Raw genomic sequence first — 10,907 nt, 5'->3', positions numbered from 1 at the left:
GTGCCTATAATAACTCACTAATAACTCAATAAATATATGGGGGTCACTCGCGCGACGTAATATCGCACGATACTAGGGCGAAACCGCCACGCCATTATTAACTTTCAAGAGTATAACTTGCATAGCGGCGCGCCACACAGCTCCGGGAAATAAGTACAGCCCCTTTTTAAATCTTAAGAAGCCAAAAGATTTACTATTTTAAGAAACTGATGTAAATTGTCCCACTTACTCTCACGTGTCGCGCTCTCACATGCCTTCGCCTAACCTGATTTGCCGTCTTGCTAGGGAGCAAGCCCGTCTGAGCGGAGCTCGTAGCCTTTATAGTTATATACAAGCATTATTGTTTCACTAACATTCTTTAAATTATGGAGCTAATAAGAGACTGTTCGCCAAGGCCAGCAGTGGAGTCAACACCATTCAGCAGCTTATCTCCGCAGCACTCGTAGGAGGACCCAGAGGTGCAGGAGATGGAGCTTGAGGAGCGCCTTAATTCATCATATAATAAAAAATTTCTGTATCTCGAACGATCTAGCCTTCCTGGAAATATTCAACATGCATATCAACTAAGGCAGAAAGAATGGCGAGTAAGTTAAGTATCCTTTTTCTATAATATAATCTATACAAGATCTTACCTGTGCCCTTATTTATTTTATTAGGAATTCTGCGTACATCAGAGCTATGTTACCAAGATTTTCACACATTAGTAGTGAGTTTACATTCTTTGTTTGTTTACTTCGCTCTTATAACGCGAGATGTTTGATAGTTTAGTTGAATCAGAGACCTAATCTTCTATGGAGGATTGATACTTGCGAATAAGCGTATTTTTTATGGTCGACCTATTATAATTATACCCATCCTCCAAGGTACCTGCTGCACAGCCTAAGAATTATTCCCGCTTTTGTATAGTCTCACGGCGTATATAGCTGGCTAAAAGACTGCTTAAAGTATTCCCCTGTGGATTAGGATGGGATTCGCACTGTATCTCTTTTGGGAAGACCAGAGGTTAACAAAAGATGCCCTTGTCCTTTTCCTACATAGGAACTCCGAGAGACAGCATTTTTATGAAGAGAACGGACGGATGTGTCACAAATTTCGCCGAGGAGTGTACCCCCTACCGTGCGATGAACAAGAACAAGATGGCCTCGATATATTCCATAAACTATTCACTGTAGCCAGGAAGTCGGATGGGTTGATATATGCCCCCCCTCTGGAGTAGACCTTGCTCCCATACAACCACCCAATCACCCACCTAACTGCGAATTCTACACTCCGTCTAATTTCGAGAGCTGCTGGGCCGTGGGGAGGCATTAATCATGATATGTATCTCAACTTCTCCTACGCACCTCATTGTATGTATCTTCATCCCCGGCATCCAGTTAGCTCTAATACCCAGCTTCTCACTAGTAAGTGTCAAATAATATGGCCATACGTGGCCATGATCATGTGACGCAAAAGGGGTCAAAAAGGCTCTCGATAGGCAAGACAACATAATCATAATCAACAACCAACATAAGTAATCATCAATATAACCAAGAGGAGCTTAACGAGCTCAAATCATCCAAATAAGACCTTTTGCCAAATTGTATACTACCTTGTAAAATGGTTACCCCGTATATCTGATAATAGGCGATTTTTGCCGGATACGCTGTCAATCACGGATTCGCCTTCTGCCGATCCCATATCCCTGAACGAGTGATGTGTCACCAATACCTTATGTAACTAGTGTACAAGTCAGCAACCCCAAGATTAGGGGGGCCCTTTCCCCCTTAACCTACCCTTTCTAAGAACGAAATATTTATTCTATTATTATATTTCTAAAGATTTGACCTCCTCTCCTATCCCTACTACTAGATTATCCACAGTTCTGAACTCAGGATGCACGACTTGCTAAGAGATTCACCGAGTGATAGTCCTAGTAAATTCCTTGTGACCTCCGGTCCTGCGGACCAGGTGGACGTGGACGAGGCTGCTCGGCAAGGGCAGTTTGACCTTCTCCGATCTGTGGCATATAACAGGAAATGGTTTATTAGTCACAGCTATTGCCGGAGTGGGCATTCCCAGGATTTCTCCCAGCCATGTCTCCATTTTCTCTGGTACATCTATTACCAGTGCAGCAGATATATCTCTTATGAAAGTACTGAGCAAGATCGGTTGGTCCTTGATATCCTCCGTACTCGAGGACAAGGGCCTTTAGTGAGGCCAGCACCAAGTTGTGGCATTGATATTGCTAGAACCCCTGATGGTGCTGTCTGGAACGACCTACCGTTCCTTGCTACGGACATGACAGATTTCTGGGTTAACAACTGCGCGGCAATGAGCGCGAACCAGCGCCTTAATGTCGCGTCCTTTCTTGCTAAACTTGCATCCACGCGTGTGGTAAAAGATAAGCTTTGCCAGATTGCTCTAATACTTTTCTCTGAAACATTTGAGTCCTTGCGGCGGCTTGGCAGCTCTAATGAGCCTAGTGAAGAAGAACCTCGACGAACAATGAATACACTTACTATTGCCGCGTTACTCCCGTCCGCATGTGCCTGGATCAAGAGGCCGGCATAATATTATACTCCTATCAGATGTATCATGGAATGACTGCTCTGACAATACTATTGGGAAAGGTGGTTTTAAGTTTGTTAGGTCAGAGCTAGGTCAACGGTCACCTGGTGGATTTAGTCCCTGGAGATGGCTATACTGGCTTAAGCGGTTACATGAGATCGCCGAAGAAGCAGCACAGGCCGATGAGATGTGTCTTGCAGAGCGGGCAGCAAGGGCCATTGATATTATGTTAGACAATATTAAGGAGAGGAACTCTCAAATTCTCAGAGTGTTTGAGGCTGAGAGCGATTTGCACCAGGATAGAGATTTCTTGGGTCTAAAGAAGAAGTTCTAATGCAAGTATAACCAAACTTAAATGACTTTATATTCTCATTCCTAGAACGTGTATGCTCCGACAACACAGCTTACTATAGGAGAAAGTGAGATCTTTCTGCACAGAAAGATCGTGAGCTTCTATATTCTAGTAGGCCATGGGTTTCTCTTACCATGGCCAGATCCCCGTGATACGGAAATAGAATTGCGAGCAGTTAAAGAGACTAACTGATATTGAGAAGACCAAAGATATGGCTAATAAAGGTGTGTACTAGCTTTCGCTTCATCTATGCATTTTTATAGGACTGAGGAGGGACATGATCGGCTAGTTGTTAACGAAGCAACTATTTTTCAGCAATGCCTTTCCACGCGAGCAGATTTAGATGCATTATATTCCAGACTGCTCTAATAATCAGCGCTCCTGATAAAGCTTGCTCCAACGCCCCTATAACAAGGGAACCCAGCCGCATTTTAAGTCTAAACCTATTATTTACCCGGATGTGGCCGATACCACTACAGGCATATTATCTTCCTGTCTCACAAATTCAGGCTAGTTAACGGAGGAGCTCGTTTACTTATTCCCCTGCAATACTTTCCAACGGACTCAGGCCATGAGCACTCAAAAAATCCAAACAGTCAGTCTCTTTAGAAGCAATTAATGGATTCGCATCCTGTGCAACTTAGCAGACTTGATAAGTTGCTTTCTAGCAAAGCTCGTGATCCTGGTGCAGATTAACCTCTTTGCTTTCTCGAATCGCGCGCTTATTCTGGGGACAGACCCAGCTCCTCTGAACCAACAATAGCAAGAATAAATACATGTACGTAAGAGACCCTGCCAACTTATTCTAAACGCTAAATGTATTAGGCTGATGTTAACGAAAGCACCAAGAATTGCTTTTAATACTGCTAATAACAAGTGCGGAGATATAACCACGCCGACATGTAATCAGGAATCATTTGCCCAGGCAAGCGAGAGATTATATGTGCTATTTTTATCCAGAGATTAATCAAGTAAGATAAGCAATTTGCGAAGGGGTATTATCTTTTATCTGTTGTTGATTCCTCCTTCTAGAACAATAAATAACCCACCAAATAAGGGGATGATACGGTGGTCGGAAGACGGAGGTACGGTGGTTATTGTCGATAAGCATGAGATAATGCGAAACTGCTTCCCACATTTAATACAACCACTTACGTGTCTTCACTCAACAGTAAAACATCCACGGCTTCCGACGAGTTGAGCAGGGATATGAGAATCCCCTGTTCAAGCGCGGCCGTCCTGATACTATCTGCTTAATAGAAAGAAAGGGTAGTAAGTCTTAGCCACCGACTTACTTTGATTCTAGAATGCTGTCACCTTCAGATGTTGCAAATACGCAGAGCCAAACTCGCCGATTTTGTCAGAAGGACTGGGAATCCATGGCAGCGGATGGTCGACAGCAAGCCACATACAAACTTCCAGCCTACAGAATGACGTCCATGGCGGACATGTCTCCCTTGGTGCCAACTAGACGGTGGTCAGAAAACAAAGAAGACAGACGTAACTTCCCATAGTTTGCCTTTTTACACTTCACGGACACCAGTGGGAGTGGTAGTAAGGAAATTATTCTATTGGCGCTTGAAGCAACCGTTTCAATAGACCAACGGGATGATGTTCTTTAGACGGCACCACCGTATTTCAGTTTTCACTAAACTTGAACCGCACTTCTGTATAACAAGATGTTACCAATTTGTATGACTTCCAGTTGTCAAACAAGAAGACGCGCGCTTCGCGCACTGTGTGCTCTGAAACGATGGATGGTGACGAATTGGACATGCACTTGAAACTGTCAGATTCAGGGTTGAAGAAGTTCGATTCAAGTAACTGATCTGCTAGTTGGCGATAAGTAATAGCAAAACTTAACATGCAATGAGTTGGGAAAGGAGTTGTATGAAGCTGTGGTCGAGGCAGCGTTAGCGCACCTACGTTCCCAAGCCTGTACCTCAGCCAACAACAAAATTTGAGCTCTCTCATGGCATACTAAAGAATTGATCTCCGGTTAGCGCAGAAACACTGGATATGGAGGTCTGAAGGTTCACAAACGTGAACTAGAGGTCAACTCTCCCGCCAGCCTCACCAACTTCGATTGCTTCGAGGTATGTTTTATCAATACTGATAACTTTCGGGCCGTTGTCGAGATATTATTCTCCCTCTGGATTTCCAGCTAGCACCATCTTCTCGAACCCACAGTAGGGCTGAATACTCCAAAAATGGTAGTCTTGTTTATCATTTCCGTGGCAAACTGAGCCGAAGTTCATCGTCCTGCCATAGGTAGATTCCCAAAGCAAAATGCATTACAGACAGGATTTGGAATGTGCAGAAATTTTCTAACACGAGACTCCGGGTAATAGATCCTTTCTTCGGGCTTGTGCGCACGTTCAATTCCACAGTGCCCACACCGGCGATATAGCCTTCCGCCCAAGCGTTATTGGCACCATCTGTCCTACCCGCGGTACACAAGGACGAGCGATTTCTGGTCATCTTTTACACCCCTCCAAAATCCCCCGATCTCCATAACTATTCCTGCATATGACACATGAATTGCATTAGTGAGATCGCAGTATCCGACATCGTTGATTACAGTACTTCGGTGAGATTCAAACTCGTCTAATGCCAAAATGAGCCATTAGATTGCTTGATCTCCTGACTTGTTACATCTGGTGAGTTGTGAGAAATACAAGGAAACTGTTAGGAGCGCTCAGAAGCCGCGATCAGGTTACAGGTCACATAGGCGCGGCCTAACTCATCTTTTTTACAGTCCACCTGACCTGTGTACTCATACATGGGCGCTTGCCCGGTTCGACCTCGCTTAGTCATCATTCATGTAAGCTAGTACTTAGTAACTAGTAGCGGCCACCTGGCCACTCATTCAATAGAATAAGCAATCGCTTCCAACATCTTCTGTTGGCGAGGGACAACTAGGACCATAAGCCCGAGAAGTTAAACAGGCTCCCAGCCCTTTACATCTTACATCGCAGTAACCAAACACTCTACCCTACCACCAATGGCGACACGCATTGTTTGATCTCAGCACACCGTGAATATAAGTAATATAATGCAATCAAAGCCGTGTACTAATCCAACTGCTTTTCTTCACGCCTTGTATAGGGGGAAACTTCAGTATCGCCAACAAGTGGTTTCTAGTTTGATGCATATCTAGCCCAGATAAATATATACCACCACGACCTTCGCACAGTCACGTCTATTTGCCCTGTACTCTTGTCACCCACGCTACTGGCTCATGGCTTTTCACTCGGAAGAACTAGGAAAGAAGACCGCTGTGATCTTATTGTATTCCCATAAAACCTCCAAGTAGTGGGGTGAGAGGGCCTAGTGCTTGAACCTGAGCTCTCCTCGTCACGACAATCTTGTAATAAGAATTTGTCAATGATAAAAGAAACCAAAGACCGTAGGCAAGGGATTGAGGCCGCCACAATAACAAGATAGTTCTCTATATAGCCCCAGCGAACCAGGCTCACGGGGACAATAGTCGGGTCCTCAGATATAATGCTACCTTGTAGCATTGTAGTTTTTATCAGGGCTGCAGACATAGCTCTAAAGGATACATTGTGATTAGCCATTAATACTCCAGGTCTAAGACCTAGAATACTGACAGCATTATTACTTACACTAGACCAAGACTAGTAAGTATTATAATGCTAACTTTTTCCACAAGCTTCAGAGGTAGATTCCAAACTATGAAAGTTGGGATGACAGCCAGGTAAAAGTCAGTTGCAGCGTTGAATGCTATAAACAAAACAAGGTGATTAGATTATACCCATGGTGGTGATACAACTGCAGGGAAAAAGCTCACCAGATTGGAAATAGTCATAGCATAATTGAATCCAAATATCCCGACATTCTGATCTCACATTCTTATCCCATAAGGCTGAGACCCTGTCGCAAGTAAGGAATAGCCACAAAATGGTTACTAGGTTAATAAGAACTTGAAGGATGAGGAGTATGTTTAACACGATTTTGTGAAGCCTTTCCGTTTTCAAGATTCCTAATAGACATAAAATGAATGACACGCGCCCGGTGCAAGTACTTGCGATCGAAAATGCTTGGAACAGGTATAGATATTTTACCGCCTGTACTTGTTGAGTTGCGTTGAGAATAGAATAATTCTGGCCAAAGCCGTCTTGCACAGAAAGTGTTAACAGGGCAGACGATGTGAGCGCAAGTATCTAAAGTTCCAGACAATCAGCTTAATCCTTTAATCGCGTACAGTATTGCAACTGCAAGACTGTGTGGTTGGGAATAGACCAAGGAAAGTAGCATGACCGCATCATCACGCCTGAATTGATGGATCCTCAGTTTAGCCACTACCCTCAACGAGACCGTTATAGTAGCAATAGAGGCAGCTATCCAGCTTCCTTGGAGTAGCTCAGCGCCTTTGGTCATGTTGTTGTTTATTGGAACAAAACGATGCATAGATGGAGTGGGGAGGCTTCAGTTCGTGTAGTAGCATAGACAAGACCCGGACAAAGTAAATTCCACAGAGGTTGTTATAAATACCGAAGAACACAGAGTTAGCTGGTGTTTTCGTCCCGCCTTTTGCACAAAGGACAAGTATTAATGGTACTGAAACAATTTCTGCTGGCAGCTAAGCTTATTCACTTAATATGGCAGATCCTCTTGGTCCCCGAATAAACTCAAATTATCAGTCAATTTGTCTAAAGTTTCTGCCAAGGGTTTTTTTTATCCAGGCTCCTCTGGCTAGAACACACTATATCTGCTACTGGACTTACCATGGGCAAAGCTAATAGTGCAGCTTTTCTACTGATACTCACAACAGCTAATATTAGAGGATTGGGTACCAACCTTACTATCACAATAGATAACTGTCATTGGCAGACACTGGCGTAGACAAGAGTTGGGTTTCTCTGTCACCTAGCTAATTAACTTTGACATGTTTCAGGCACTTCATGCTATTTCGTACTGCTTATTTAGGTGCTGTGCATGTCGTAGGCCTTTTTTAGCTTCCCATATCTCGCCTGGATCTCCTTATAATTATGTATATTAATACGCCGATCTAAAAGCAAAGTTAATGTTTGAGATCCTGTAAGGGGAGAGCCCAGCTCAGGATTCTCATAATTGTGCTTTCAAAGCAGCCTGGAAGATTAAGCTGACACGAAACCAGGGCGGAATTTTGACCCGGTGTATTGATAAGCAACAAATCTAATAGTGCCATGAATTAAATATGTTAGGCATTAATTTTTAAGGCGTCCCACAGTAATTATCTTATTGGCTGGAAGGCTACTTGCTCTTACTAAGGAAAATAAGCGCTATATACATAGCGTAAACTATAAAGTTCTCGGCACAAAGAAGGTTGTGCCGGTGAACCTAAATTATATGCGTAATATTAAGTAGATAAAGATTTTCATATGGGCTATTGGGGGAGTAACTTGGCAGGCCCTCAATAAAATACATTTCATTTCTTTGTTTATAATGGTGTCTGGTTTAGATCACATGCTCATTTGCAGGAAATCGAATACAGACTACTCAGTGAACGAAACGCAGCCCAAGGTGAGAGCCTCACTGAGGGAGGTTACTTTTACAGGGTGCGCCTATTGCCATTCTATTAAATGTCGGCTCCTCGAAATCAGGGAAATAATAACAAAAAGAAAGTGTGTCAAATACCGCTCGGCCACAAAAAGACGCCATGGCAACTAATTGCAGCTGTACGTGTATTTTCACTGCTATTTTAGGGTTGACAAATCTTAGCTTTATAGTTAATTATTTCAAGGCCGCTCCTCCTGCAGATACTGCGGTAATTTATCAAGCACCTCATTCACATTCACCTAGCCAGTTTACAACATAGACCTTTCATGTTTTCAATGCTTAGATTGCATGAAACTTAGTTAATGCAAATCTAGAGCAACAAGGGCTCTCAATTGCAAAAATTTTCAAATGGTAGACTATATTGTCTATATAACCTTTGAACTGCATGGGGAGTGAGATTTTGATAACGAGCACACTGTTCCAGGATGTCTGCATGGTGACTGTGTGCGCGTGTATGCTAATCTCACAGAGACCTATATTGCTCTGTGAATAACCACTAAGGCTGGAGTGCCCACCTGGAGATCATTATTGGGGTGTCTATCTACGGCCGGTCCTATAAAATGAGCAAGCCCGACTATACTGGTCTCATTAATGTGTACGTAGGGGCCGAGTCCGGCGTGAGGCTTAGAAGTGCACTAAACAGCAGGCTATTTTTCCGACGCTGAGATCAATTGAATTGTTGAGGATAATACAGGGGAAAAGTTATGATAGAAATAGCGACAGCAGCACCATTGTCTGTAACTTCACGCATCGTGTGGCCTACCTGGATGTGAAGTTGGAAAGATGCCGCATCAAGTTGTGCTAATTCTACAATGTATACAATATTCGCGAACAGTGCTGGTAGTATGTAGCTCCTTTGAAGAACCAAAAGTTTATCTATATTGGTCCAGTATCTGGACTAAAAAGTGCTTTAAGATGAGAAGCCGAGAACGGCGCTGGACATGACAGGGATGCTATTTAATAGGATCGACTTACAGGGACAGGAAATGGTTTAAGTTTTAACAAATTATGCAGGGATCAAAGAGGTGAAACTAATCTTAATACGAATGTGATTCACCAATTAATAGAATGCAGAGTACGTTCTCAGAAGGCTAATTTAACCTATCAACTGTTGTGCTTCCCGGTGCTGTGACAGAGAATTTTCCCGGAACCAATAATGGATTGTGGTGGCTTTTTACGGAGTATCAAAGTCTATGTCTATAGGGTTGATTCCTCGGAGGCTTTGCCCCTGTCAACCGGGTCATATACTGTTAAAATACTGGTCTGGATTGATGCCATTACGATCTAGAGCTACCAAATTGCTCCTAGATTTATTATGGGAAGTATCTCCTGATCCTTTATTTTTTTTTTTTGGTTGAAGTAGATGCAGCTACCGTGGATTGTCGCGGGGGGGCGGGAAGTCGACTAGTGGGTGTGGAGTCGCGTTTTGAACCAAATGGCCTGGAGCCCTATACTTCTAGGCAAATAGCGCTAAGACATATTTATCCTTCCACGTATTGCTGGGACTTTGACATATAATCATCCGCTTTAGGTACCACTGTAATAATCTAGCAATCGTAAAGGCGCCCGATAGCTACATCATGAAACTTGGCCCGACATCGAACTCTCAGGAAGGTGGGGCCTAAGGGGCTACTGTCACACAAACTGCTAATGAGAATGGGTTCTTGCCGAACCAAGTTACCTTATGTGACCGGAATGTGGTTCCCTAGTAGCGGAGCGATACTGATGCAGCGATTGTTAAATCCGGGGCACCAAGTCATGGGTCACAAAGAGATTACCTGGTTGGTAGCAAAAGCCAATACTGATAATTCATTTGGGCTCTTATCTTTACTGACAATATTTGTACTTTATGTGGAATTAACCAGAGTTGGTGATTGGTGATGCGGGAGACGATTGCGGGTCTCTAGATAAGCTAAATAGATTAGTTAGTTACAACACAAGATACGTTACTAGAGATATCAGTGCCGCTGGGCATAGTGACTGAGATTTATTATTTGCTGGATTGATCTTGTCGTACACTCAGCGCCCGCCAGAAACTGGTGGAACTTATTGAATATCTGCAATTACCGCAACTGATAAGCAAGTAGTCACCTTACAAGCGTAGTTCAAACATTAAGTTCTTTCCTCCTTGGAGGAAGATTTCTAGATTCAAATCAATTACAATAACAGTGGTCTCTAATAGGGTCATGAATAAGGTTCATAATAATAACAGGGCACGACCCCCGGAACGTTGCTCGGAGATGAGTCAGATCTACCGGACCCGATAATTCCATAATTTATATAAAGGGATAGATGCTTATCTGTCAACCTGACAAATACTGCTAACCTATTTCTGGTTATAAAGATGTAAATTTGCGTTCTAGACCGGTAACTGTCGCACGCTGTGGCCCTAAAACAAATACGAAACACGGGAAGTGGCTAGCGAGTGGAGTAGCGTATT

At 43.3% G+C, this 10,907-nt stretch overlaps 1 protein-coding gene across 1 annotated transcript; it reads left to right on the top strand.

Moving 5' to 3' along the window:
- Positions 1–1,875: 1,875 nt before the first annotated feature.
- Positions 1,876–2,553, top strand: ATNIH1004_005728 (DUF3632 domain-containing protein; the record flags this gene model as incomplete). Its single annotated transcript, XM_033570374.1, has 1 exon — positions 1,876–2,553. The coding sequence occupies one exon, from the start codon at positions 1,876–1,878 to the stop codon at positions 2,551–2,553; it is 678 nt and encodes a 225-aa protein (XP_033426406.1).
- Between the last annotated feature and the right edge of the window lie 8,354 nt (positions 2,554–10,907).

The sequence above is a fragment of the Aspergillus tanneri genome, assembly GCF_003426965.1.
Source record: "Aspergillus tanneri strain NIH1004 chromosome Unknown AapTan_4_pilon_pilon_pilon, whole genome shotgun sequence".
In the NCBI taxonomy this organism is placed as follows: Eukaryota; Fungi; Ascomycota; class Eurotiomycetes; order Eurotiales; family Aspergillaceae; genus Aspergillus; species Aspergillus tanneri.
This window is presented reverse-complemented; position numbering and strand designations above follow the sequence as displayed.